The following is a 12121-nucleotide window of genomic DNA, read 5'->3' as shown; positions in this document are numbered from 1 at the left end:
CCGCCCGACACTCACGTCTCACGATCGCTCGATCGCTGCCGCAACACACGCATCTCCCCGACACTTATTTTTCTTCTCACTCTATTTTCTCTCTCTCTCTCTCTCTCTCTCTCTCTCTCCCCTCCGTTTCCTCCCCGCGATACCCGCGCACGGCCACACACAAATAAAATGTAACGGAAGCGCGAGGTGTCCGTACGGCACTTCTCTTGCTCACCGATATCGACACTGCTACCAACCGCGTCGCCGACGTCCACGACGACGACGCGGATCCGCTCCGTAGCTCGCCGATTGACGGATACCGCGTGATACCCTGATACCGCGCCGACGCCGATGCGGGAATCGCGACGCGCGAACCTCGGCGAACTTCACAGTTCACGCCGACCTCGCGATCGAGGTCGCGCGCGCAACTCCTTCGCGCGAACCTAACCTCACCGCGCGATCCGAGGTTGGTATCATGGTATCGCGCGCGTAATTTCAACTCCTGACCTGTCAAACGTCATATGTCGTTATCTCGCCTGTCGTGTTTACGCGCAATAGATGGTGATGTTTCGCGATATTTCGGATATTTCCTCGATTCACATTGCTGTTCCCTAACATATTTTTTTATATACTCATTTTTCTTTTGTAATTTTCTTATTGTTTTATAGTGTTATTGATTTGTTATTGTAAATGTTTGTTTAGCGCATTGTTATGGTATTTGCTTGAACGTTTGAAAGGATTAATCCTAGAGCGCAAGATAGATAAATAAAGTTATCTATTTATCTATCTATCTGTTCATGCATACACCTAATCCACCTATGTGAATTATTACATAAGTTTGTTTTATTGCTACATCATGCTGCATTAGAATTTTCTTAACTTTCCTTCTCACTTTTATTGAACACTGAACTAACATATATCTACTTTTTTTACTTTAAATCTAAGAAGTGTACAATAATTTAAAAATAAAAAATAGATATTTAATCAAGAAAGGTCACTGGGACAAAATTGGAATTATTTATAATTATATTAAGTTGGGGCAAAATAATTTGAAAGGAACGTAACATCAAGAATTCTAGTATCTAAGCGTCATATATGGTTCTTTCCAGCAGGAGAAAGTTTATAGAGATCATTTATGGTGCTTTTCAGCAAGGGATATATAAGACAGTAATCATTTCATTTTTGTTTAACATATAAACAACAATAAGGGTGTAATGGTTTCATTTACTGTCATCTGTGTCTCTTGGCTGGAAAACACCCATAACCTTCAAGTTTTGTTTAATATTTAATAACAAGAGCTCATAAATAATTCACTGTGTTACATTGTGTCATTTATATTAATTGTATCTTTTGATTCTTGCTGGAAAGCGTCATCAAGGTGAGATTGAAGGCACTAAATCCTACTATTAAAAACCCTCGTAAATTTTAACTCAGGAACATGAGAGGAGTGAAAATGGGGTCATCAAAAGCGACGCAATTTCCTTTTAACACCGTTATCGGGTGAGTGATATCCAGGATGATGTCGAATGGTTTCTCGATAACGCGCGGATCTCGTCGCGTATCGTATCGATTCCGTGAAGTGCGACTCCGGTCCGACCTAACCTCACCTCATTTCCGACTCGCGCTCGCGGTGCACTTCACTGCGCCCCGCTGCGTGCAACTGCGTTGTTTGTTGACTTCTCGCGAGACTCGACCGGAATTCCGTTATGCCTCGTTGCGGACAGCGAGAATCGTCCTTGTGACGTCGGCGCGAACTGATTATCGTCTCACGAATTTTGTTAATCTCGTATTTCAGTGCGTGTCACCGATGCCTATCGTACATGCGGCCAACATCCGCAAGTCGACGGATCCCGACTGACGTAAACAGGTAATCTGCAATTCTGAGACGTCATAATTTCTATCCCCACGCCCCCCTCGATATATTACGTCCTTATTAATTTCTTGAAAATGTGTTGTGATAAATCGATAAATGGACAAGTAAAGAAATTAAGTGATTGCTCTTTATATCTATTTCGTACATAATCGTGTTAATAACGATGTAATATGTACTGTGTATATGTAATGTAGTGAATGAGTCAATAAGTAACCTTAATGTATACCTTAATTTTTTAGAACAAAATTAAGATTATTTATTGACTCACCTGTTATTCAAAGTGGCTATTATGATCTAAACGATTTTAAGGGATGACTCTATATATATTACATAAAAAATCCAAGATGAAAACTTTATATGGTCATATATTCGAAACGACTTAGTTTCAGAGATACAAGAAATATCAAAGTTGAAGGAAAAATTTCGTTTTTTTTTCAAAAATTTCAAAAACCATTCGAGTTATTTTGCTAAAACTTTATATATGTTTGAAGTTCCATTACAATAACTTGAATGATTTTTAAAATTTTTAGAAAAAACAAAATTTTTCCTTCTACTTTGACACCTTGATATTTGAAACTAAGTTATTTCGGATATATGATCATATAAAATTTTCTTGAATTAGGGTGAACAGTCACCTTTTAAAATCTGTTAGAGTACTTAATAGCTACTCTGTGTATTAAGCAAAATGTTAAGTATGCCAATAGATCTATTTTGTTTCCATGCTCTAGGACTTCTTGCCAGCGCATTTGTTTCTTTTTATATTGAAGAAAAAAGATAAAAAATGAACTATGTAAGAAATTTAGGCCTGGAGTATGGAAAGAGGACAGACCTAGTTTGTCAGCAGATTGGAGTTTGAACCTGTCAACAATTTGAGCAGATTGCCACCAAAAACCGAACAGAGTCTATCATTTTATGATCATTTAAATTAAATGTATCATTACACAAAATAGCAAACTCTGCTCAGTTTCTGCAGTGCCATTGCGTGTAATAGATTCTATTATATTTCTGCTGACACTCTGCCGACAAAACAAACAATGGGCACTTTGTAACGTCTATTTTTAACAGATTTGGCTATCTGGATGCATATTTATCTAATATATCAATTTATAAATGAGCGCTCCAAGAAGGCACATAAATAATTTGTAAAGGCGCGAAATGATTTATTTGAGCTTGATGCAGCTGTGCTCGTGAAGAAGTATTAACGGAGACGGAGAAAAAGAGCGAGAAGAGTGAGAGAGAAAGAGAGACAGATAGAGACAGTGACATAGTATATGTTATGGTGGCAGAATGTTGGGCGTTGCTCTTCAGTACCTGTTGATCGTCGTTTGCATGCGTGTTATCTCTTTGTGCGATTGTCATTGTTTTACTATAATCTGTGAGCTCCGGTGATCATTCTTATCATGAGATGCTACGGTAAAGATCCGAGTGAATGATCGTTCTCTCTCTCTCTCTCTCTCTCTCTCTCTCTCTCTCTCTCTCTCTCTCTCTCTCTCTCTGTTTGCCTGTTTTGCGGTCCTCACATATCTCACTTTATCTTTTTTTTCGATTGATTATCGAATTCATGTGCTTTGTCACTGATAAGAATTTATGTCCATTTTACATATGTTAAGTGCTCCTCGACGGATTCTGAGCTCGATGTAAGCGATACATCTCTATTTTTGGCTAGAACTATGTTGGCTCTTTTATATATATATTTATAATTGAGGTATCTAAATTTTGAAGATGATTACGTCCATTTTTTGAAAAACTTTAAAGTCATCGTCGATATACATATAACCCGCAAATGAATTTAGAAAATGTCTACAAAATTGAAGATATTTTCGCAAATAATTGTTTTAGAAATTTACGATTTTACTACAGTTTAATAAAAAAAAACTATCCCTTCTTTTTTACTATACAATTGTCTGTTACAGATGTCTCTAGAAAAATTATATAGCAAACAATAAAGTTATAAAGCCATTTTTACGAACTATAATTTTTTGCTTTAATCCGCTGCAAATATTTTCCGCTATAAATTAATTTAAAAACAATATAATAGAATACAATATAATAGAATACAATTCGAAATTGTTTAAATAAATTTTTCTCGAGCAAATATCTCGTTTTTTATTAGGTACAATTGCAATTTTATATAAAGTGTCATAAAAACAAAATTATAAAAAAATGCGAGTACATAATTTAAAATCCATTTGTGTAATTTCTCTCACCCGCATGCTATTGACTAAATGGAACAGTCCTGAACGTCGCACAATAATATCTACAGTGCATCGCACCTCGCGACGTTGCACTTACGTCGTCTGGAAAGCCTATGAATCAGCAATCGAGCTTTCATGTCGTTTCGCGTGTAACATCCAGCAAGTACCTCCATTCATAGAGATATCGAGTTTTAAAGAAGAATTTTGCAGGGCGTGTCGGAAACAATTATTCGGAGTGAAAATATCAACAGCTAAGAATGATAATTTTTCCTCTTGCAGCGTTAAGTGATGGGCAAAGGTGAGGAGAGAAACGGCACGACGGCGCAGGCGGGCGAATCGACATTCCTGGGAAAGAGTTCGAACGAGGCCAGCAAGATGCTGGAGGCCGCGTTGCTCCAGATGGACGACATTATTTCTGGTACAAATGTTACTTGTGCACATATCAAATATGGATGTAATAGATTTTAATGTATCATTTATATGGATATATTTGAGGATTCTGTATTTTGTAAATACTTTATCAATGCGATATATTATAAAAGACAAATAGGGAGATAAATACTATAGATTTTGTTTTATGCCATTAAAAAGAGATATAAAAATATTCATTTTAAAAATCAGGCAAACCCATAATTTGTGATGTCCGTTTGATGTATATATTTAACACTTGGGTTTCCACAAGGGAGGAAGGAGGATTCTTGCTCCTTTCCCCTAAATTTTGGTCAAAGAAGAAATTAATTGTGAAAATTTTTATGATGAAAAATTAACCGCTTATCGCTCAATTTGTGACTTACACCTTATATGTGAGAAAATTCGCTGAAAATTCTCGAAGGCGCTGATTTTAATACAAATATTTTAATAATATTTTGTGTAAAAATAAATAATTTCTGTTTCTTCTTGATTGAAATTCTGGGCTCACTTAAAGTATAATAGATCGCATATCTCATAAGCCTATAATCTTATCCTAGTCTTGAATGACATTCGGATGACATTCGAATGATATTGTGATCACTTTCTGCGCAATCATTATATTATAAATACATTTGCAGGTGCTTGTGCCGAAAGTTCGGCCGAGAGTAGTTCGGAGTGGAAGAACTCGGTGAAAGAGGCGGCAAGGAATCTCGTGACTGCGATAAAGGGCGCACCGATGCCACCCCCGCCGCCCGATGACGTCACTCAGAACATCCTCTTGGCGTGGATGCAGCCGGTAAGCTAACAAACAGATAGCGATCTCTGTCCCCGTCGATTTTATGCTACTCGCACACTCGTCTACGACCGAAGGATGAGCGTCATCTCCTTAAAATGTTGTCCTTCCGCTTTTCAAGATGACACGTTCCGGAAATGGGAACAATTCGTCTCGTGATCGACTCGGATGTCGTGCGAGGAACACGTGTGGTGTCCGCCTCGTGCATCCGGAGCCGCGTTCGCATCCGGTACACGCGGTGCGTCGGTACGCACGTGTTCGCACGCGTGTTTAATCACCGTGATGTACATCGGTCACGTATGTCCGCGCGTATATCCGGACGTTTGACTTTGTAATCATTGGAACGTAATCACGGACTTGATGTCGATCGACAGCGGTCGAAATCAGCCATGATTTAAGAATCTACTTTTGGTTTTAATTGCCATTGTTTTCGTAACTATGCGTGTGTTATGTGAATATATATTGTCAGTAGAATTTCTCTCTTGCCTACAAAAGTAAGTATATAATTGACAATAATTTCCATGTATATATATATATATATATATATATATATATATATATATAAAACAAGACGAAAATAATTTTTTTATAATTACATTTTTGTAGTTACATTTTTATCACCTTATTTTTTATGCAATTTAAATAGCTAATGATAACGAGAATCGTCTAATGGTTGCGATCGTCATAGGTAACGAGAAGAGAGTACATTAATCTATTTATAAATTGCTCCTCTCTCTCCTTCTTTCTCTTTTGCGAGCTCCCTCCCGCTCTTCTCGAAGGATTTCATGGCGTTAATTTTAGTTTCGGCGGAGACGATGTCGCGGCTGGTAACGCGAGAGTGCACTTCACCGAGATAACGTTCGATTGTGTACAAACCTGCCGATATCAGAATCCTGAATGCACTTTGCACGATGCACGGTATCTGACAACGTCATACCAAGTGTCTATTATAATAGACGTCGTGAGAGAAAGTAAGTGATGGAAATGTGATTTTTATTGGAAAAAGTATTCTGACGTTAATACATCTTTCACTGGACCAGGCGTAAGACCGTAATGTGTTTCATATTGATTGTCAGCACGACTAGAAAGCAAACGCAATAATTCAGTGAAATAAAACGTACAGCATAAAATTTATCATGGAGAACACCTGGAGCGACGGTATCATTGGAGAACGGAAGGATCTCACTCCCATAATGGAAGAAGAGGACAAAGGACAAGCGAAAGGTTTCTCTTCAACCCTTTTTCCCATCCCGCGTGATGTCAGCATACAAAATTGAAAAATTAAAGCGACAATAGTATCTGATTAAATCGGAACTTATCTTCCGATATCGCCCGAATCAAAGTACGTCTCGAGTAGGTCAATTTTGTATTTTCAATCGAATGTGAAAGCTACATATTTCTACGGTTTATGACTTTCGCGAAAGCAAAGCCATGATACTCGAACGATTTCGATTAAACGGCACGATATAACTTGGCAGACGTCCGACAGACGAGTTTGCGGGACTCGTCGTGTTTCGGTACTAAAATCGTGTGGTTGGCTAGCTCACTTTGGCTGGCCAGTGCACCGAAGTTATGCTTTTGATGGTGCTCGAATAAATGGCATGCTCGAAATAGATTGCCTTAACTACGGAACGCGCCGGCCGTAGTTGACCGCCGAAGGCACATACGTTCATTGACTCATAATCTCGAGTACGAGTATAGTACACGGGATCGATTATTGTTTCAATCTGATAAAATAAACTTTAGTCGAGGTCACCATGCGAAAAATAGATCGGAGCGCGTTATAATCTTAGAAAATTCATTGCGATACTGTCGATGGAAGGAACCTCTTGAACCTTTCATGTGCGTGAATTAAAAAAAGCTTCAAACGTATCTAAATTCAGATTCTCAGTCGGACTCGTCCGACGCGGCGTCGACTATAAAACGTTGGAACAGTCGATGGACGCCCTCAGAGGGCTACGATTCGTCGGGCACGTCGACCAACTCCGACGTAGGTGACGAGTACGTCGAGGATTATTCGCAGGATAGCAAAACAGACCTATCCGAACCGACAATCGCTTGCCAGACAGCTTACCGATCGCAGGAGTGTTTGTGTCAGGTAGATCTAAGATAGAGAAATCGAATTAAAAAAAGTCATATTTGGATAAGGAATATCATATTTATATAGTATTGATCATAAATATAAAGAACCCCCACAAATTAATGTCAATTTTTTATATGTAACGAAAAATAAATTTAAAAAATAGTTTTATTGAAAAATAATATTTATCTTTATAATAATTTTAATATTTTTATCAGTCCTTCTTATTGTCGCCTTTTCTAAGAAAAAATTGCAATAAATTGAGGATTCTTTGAACTTATGGCCAAGACTGTATATCCCAATTAGTAAAATATGATTATATGAAAAATATAAATAAAATATCTTTCGTCGTGAGATACTGATAATATCGTTGTAGGCTTGCTTACTCGGGTATGCTAAGATGATAGCGCTTCAAGGCAGTATGCCTAATATCTGTGCAGTATCCAGCGGTATGGCTAATATCTGCCCGGCGTCGACTGCGCATCTGGGGAGTTTCCCGTCTCTCTGTACGATGCCGTGTTCAAGGTTACTGTTTATATAGAATCCTAACTTTTTTATATTGCTCGAGAAATACAAATATCTTTAATAAATTCTAAAAAATTATCGATTCTTGCAAACCGACAGCATTTCTAGCGACCTCGCGCATCACGCTGTTAAGGAACATGCGAGAAGTGTCGCTCATTATCCACATGTTTGTCACGTACAACAAGATCCGATATTCTCGAAAGAGCGAGAAATACACGCAGGTAACAGGACGAACAGTACAACATCTCTGCCGGCAAACTCGTCGGGAAGATGTGTCGGTTCTTTGGACAGAAGGCGACGCAGATTCCGCAGTAGAGTGGACCGCGATCAAAGAGCTATGTCTCATAACGATCTGCTTTGCCATGAGAGGGAGAGATCGCACCATTACTGCTCACTGCAACAATTTCATTGCGGAAGCAATATGTGCCTAAATAATTATCATAGCAAGACCGAGGTATACTGTGTAAAAAAAGTTTCAATAAAACTTTCGACTGTGTGGCATCATAAATGCGAATTTTTCCTTAATCCTTATTCTAATAATATAATATTTACATTATATTTCAAAATAACGAAATTTTTTATTAGTAAAGAGTATTAATGATTATTTTATTGATTTATTTTTCAGGAACGATTGAGAAAGTTGGAAAGTGAACGTGGAGCATTACATATGGAAGTATCAGTTTTGTCTGAACAGGTTGACGCACAATCGAATAAGATTCAAGAACTGGAGAGCTTACTTCAGGAAAAGAAAGATACTTTGAGACAGATGGAAGAAGCGTTACAGAAGGTAAACTATCTCGTGATGTTATTCATCGTTTTAGAGCTTTACGTGCTTGTTTGTTTTTATAGGAAGTTTTATCAAGAAGCGCTTTGGAGACGCAGAAATTGGAACTTCTTACCTCCTTGTCCGAAATGAAACTCAGACAAGCCAGTTTGGAGCACGAAAATCTATCGCTGCGCAGTACAAGTCCTTTATCGAATGTTAGTACATATTTTAACACAGTTAATATATTCTATAATATATTAAATTCTGTGTTATTATAGATACAGGATACCGTGATAAAATTTACTGAGCAGTTTTATGTCTACAGGGTGAAAGATTCAGCAGACATACGGGTCAATATAGTAGTCTTCCCAGGCCACCGACATCCAAGAAAGGCGTTGTATTTGGTAAGGTTCCAAATTTAGTCACGGGAGCGCATACGACGGTACCCTTGGCTGTTAGGGGAGTCTCTGCGAGATGTCTGTCCGCTCCTATTCTAGGTTCCGATCGATCTTTATCTAAGCATGCGGTGTCACGCTAAAATATTTTTAACGATGAACACGTTATCTCAGTATTAATTGACTCGAGTAACAGCATGTTGCGATTAATTGAAAAAGTAACTTCGCTTGCAAATCACTCATAGCTGATGCGCATGCATTCGGACATTATTTAATATATTCTTTAAGCCTTCATAGTTTAAATTTTTATAAACATATAAATATTGTGCTTCCTCTTTATTTTAATTTTGATAATTTGATCACTTTGTGGAATTTTATGGAGTCAAAATATAGTTTACTGATTATAATTATGTATAATGCTTTGATAAGAAAATTATGAAGAATTATATACGAGTAAAATTGCCACAAAGAATCTCGAATTTAATGCAGTATCTTGCAAAGGATCACTATGCATATAATTATTTAACATTCATAACTAATGCCGTGTATGATTTTATAAACAAACATTATCATTGTAGCGGAAGAACCGAAAATCGTAATTAGTGAGGTGAGTGTGCAAGAATTATTACCACCGAAGCCTCTCGCAGAACTCAGTATGGAAGAGGTCAGTGATTGGTTGGCTCATCTTGGTCTGGAATGTTACGCCGGTGAGTTGAGACGATGGGGTGCCACTGGATTGAAACTGCTCGACGCCACACAGGTTCAACTAGAGAAAGAGCTCGACATAAAGAACACTCTACACAGGAAAAAATTACTCTATGCCATCGAATCGGAGCGAAGCAACGGCGCTGGATTTCTCGGTTCTCACAAGGTTGCAATCGTTATTATAATTTCATCGAGTTACCTCTGAAGTATCAGAGAGAATGAAGTATCTTCATTCTCAGATTTTCTTAGATGAGAAAATCTCTTTGAGAATAAAGATCTTTTTTAATATCTCTCAGATGGATAATGCAGCCGTGTTACGGTGGCTAGACGATATCGGATTGCCACAGCACAAGGAAGCTTTCCACATTGCCAAGATCGATGGTAGAGTTTTACATAGATTGACCACAGAGGATCTCTTAAACCTTGGAGTGACTGCACAGTTGCACGCCGCCAGTTTAAGACGTGGAATTCAGGTACTTTACTATGTGATGATTAATAGTGTAAGCTTATAATATTCAGAGTTACCTGATATTGTCCGCAGAACACAAACTAATAGTAATATCAATATTATAATTTTCTTCTCAACAATATAACCAATATAACTATTATGTACAATATGTGTTATATCATATATTTATATCATTGAGTGAGAAATTATAATACTGATGTAATATTACTATTAGTTTGTGTTCTACGGGATATCAACTATAAATTTGGAGTCAATATTTAAAACGAGATACAAATCGTGTAGGTTTTACGAGATTTAAGTTTCGAGTTTGACAATTTGGAGAGAAGATCTATGACTGGGAACGGTGCCGATGGTACGAATGTAAGTCTCTGGACGAATCATCGTGTGATGGAATGGCTACGAGTCGTGGATCTTGCAGAGTACGCACCGAACATGCGCGGTTCCGGTGTTCATGGCGGTTTGATTATTCATGAAGGTCGATTTACTTCCGAACTGCTTGCCACGTTGCTCAGCATTCCACCGGCAAAAACTCTACTTCGTAGACACTTAACAACGCATTTTAATCAGATTCTTGGCAGAGAGGTAGTTCAACAAAAGCGAGAGATAGAGAGCACTTTCGGATTTGTTCCATTGACGCTTACCGCTAGATTAAAGGTGCATTATATTTATCTCATGCTAAAGAATACGATAAAAGTTCTTGCAACCTTGTAATTATTTCTTATACCTATCTTATCATGATATTAATACTTTTTGACAGTAAATAATTATTATATTTTATCCAGGTACCAAAGAAATCTCAATTCACACTGAAACGCAAGAAGAGTAAAAACGAGATGGATTTCGGCAATTTGGTTTGTCCATTGGAAGCGTCACCACCAGGTACCCCATCAACGCCCTCGTCAACACCGGGCAGTCCTAACTTGAACTCACCCACATTCTAACCACAATTTAAAGCTTCATTCGGGTAATCATCTAAACTAACTTGTAAGTCTAACTCGACTAATGATATTAATGATCGTATTATGATCGTAAAATTATACTTTTATAAATTATGTACATCATATTTTTATTTCTAGAAAAACCTATTTTTTGTTAAATACTTCATCTTGAGTATAAACGACATATAAAGATTATAGATTATTATATATTATATATATATATATATATATATATTATATATATTCATATGAAATATATCATATATCGGATTGTAAATTAAAATTCAATTAGCTTATATCATGTAACTCTCTTTTACATCGATATTGCTTATATTATTACCAATTTTCATTCATTTCTTCATTATAATTCATACTTTGTCTTTTTATCAAAAGCTTTTCATGAAAACATCGAATCCTATATAGCGCTATTATCAGCCATTTCGAATATTGTTTATTTTCTATATTTTAATTTTTTATACTTAAAAGACATAATATCCCTTTTAGACTTGGAGGATACTGGGCAAAGAAGAATTATAGGTTGCATATGAAGTAGATGAAAGGACCTATTTTAATATTAAAACAATGGATATATACATATCCAACTCCTAAGACAATGCGCGAAGACACACCAGAATCACCTGGGACCAGATTATCCGTATCGTAAAGTACATAACCACATCGAAATGTGCATTTTGATAAGTTGCATAAACGAGAGCTAACTCTGACACCGCCAAAGTTTCATTAACGCCGTCAACTAAAAAATTTGATAAAAATTAACAGCTTTACAGACAATAAATATTTTTACTACGAATCATTAAATTATGTATAGGTATTATATAGGTATACCATAAATTGAAAATAAATATTAAATTTATACTTATTCTCCATATTTCTTTGTTCACTTTTAGCTCTTGTGTAAGAACAATATATCATCCAATCAATTGTGTTATGTATTTTTATTTCTTAGAAAAAAATGGAATTTATTTTTATGT

General features: G+C 36.9%; 2 protein-coding genes across 11 annotated transcripts in view; one reads left to right on the top strand and one right to left on the bottom strand.

The window, feature by feature from the left end:
* Positions 1 to 1843, bottom strand: part of LOC108766136 (zinc finger protein Pegasus) — a 6650-nt gene extending 4807 nt beyond the window's left edge. For 2 of the 3 annotated variants that reach the window (XM_018515238.1, XM_018515242.1), the window contains exon 1: positions 1587 to 1843. In XM_018515238.1, coding sequence (XP_018370740.1) covers positions 1587 to 1591 — 5 coding nt within the window. In that variant the 5' untranslated portion in view covers positions 1592 to 1843. Of the gene's footprint in view, positions 1 to 214; positions 310 to 1586 lie in introns of those variants that run through there. The other variant, XM_018515240.1, reaches the window with a different exon arrangement.
* Positions 361 to 11936, top strand: Liprin-beta (liprin-beta 1). 8 transcript variants are annotated; one of them, XM_018515234.1, is made up of 13 exons: positions 476 to 540; positions 1414 to 1479; positions 1775 to 1846; positions 4327 to 4465; positions 5097 to 5254; positions 8482 to 8643; positions 8706 to 8837; positions 8948 to 9119; positions 9596 to 9888; positions 10019 to 10195; positions 10474 to 10845; positions 10974 to 11175; positions 11634 to 11936. In XM_018515234.1, exons 4-12 carry the CDS (start codon positions 4336 to 4338, stop codon positions 11130 to 11132), a joined length of 1755 nt encoding a protein of 584 aa, XP_018370736.1. In that variant the 5' UTR covers positions 476 to 540; positions 1414 to 1479; positions 1775 to 1846; positions 4327 to 4335; the 3' UTR covers positions 11133 to 11175; positions 11634 to 11936. The 8 variants fall into 8 exon arrangements, with proteins under 8 accessions (XP_018370737.1, XP_018370736.1, XP_018370738.1 ...); XM_018515230.1 differs by lacking the exons at positions 476 to 540; positions 1414 to 1479; positions 1775 to 1846; positions 4327 to 4465; positions 5097 to 5254 and adding exons at positions 5917 to 6222; positions 6292 to 6475; positions 7135 to 7349; positions 7708 to 7856; positions 7956 to 8310 and having other exon boundaries at positions 10974 to 11155; XM_018515232.1 differs by lacking the exons at positions 476 to 540; positions 1414 to 1479; positions 1775 to 1846; positions 4327 to 4465; positions 5097 to 5254 and adding exons at positions 5918 to 6222; positions 6292 to 6475; positions 7135 to 7349; positions 7708 to 7856; positions 7956 to 8310 and having other exon boundaries at positions 10974 to 11070.
* The last annotated feature ends 185 nt before the right edge of the window (positions 11937 to 12121 follow it).

Source organism: Trachymyrmex cornetzi, unplaced genomic scaffold, assembly GCF_001594075.2.
Source record: "Trachymyrmex cornetzi isolate Tcor2-1 unplaced genomic scaffold, Tcor1.1 scaffold57, whole genome shotgun sequence".
In the NCBI taxonomy this organism is placed as follows: domain Eukaryota; kingdom Metazoa; phylum Arthropoda; class Insecta; order Hymenoptera; family Formicidae; genus Trachymyrmex; species Trachymyrmex cornetzi.
Note: the sequence above shows the minus strand (reverse complement) of the source record. Positions and strands in the feature narration are given on the sequence as shown.

What these genes read in the sequence shown, in the direction of transcription:
- Liprin-beta (XM_018515230.1), top strand. Translation starts at nt 6,388, where the DNA reads ATGGAGAACACCTGGAGCGACGGTATCATTGGAGAACGGAAGGATCTC. An exon ending in CGCAGGAGTGTTTGTGTCAG is followed by an intron (nt 7,350 to 7,707) that starts GTAGATCTAAGA and finishes ATATCGTTGTAG; the next exon opens with GCTTGCTTACTCGGGTATGC. An exon ending in CGCTTACCGCTAGATTAAAG is followed by an intron (nt 10,846 to 10,973) that starts GTGCATTATATT and finishes TATTTTATCCAG; the next exon opens with GTACCAAAGAAATCTCAATT.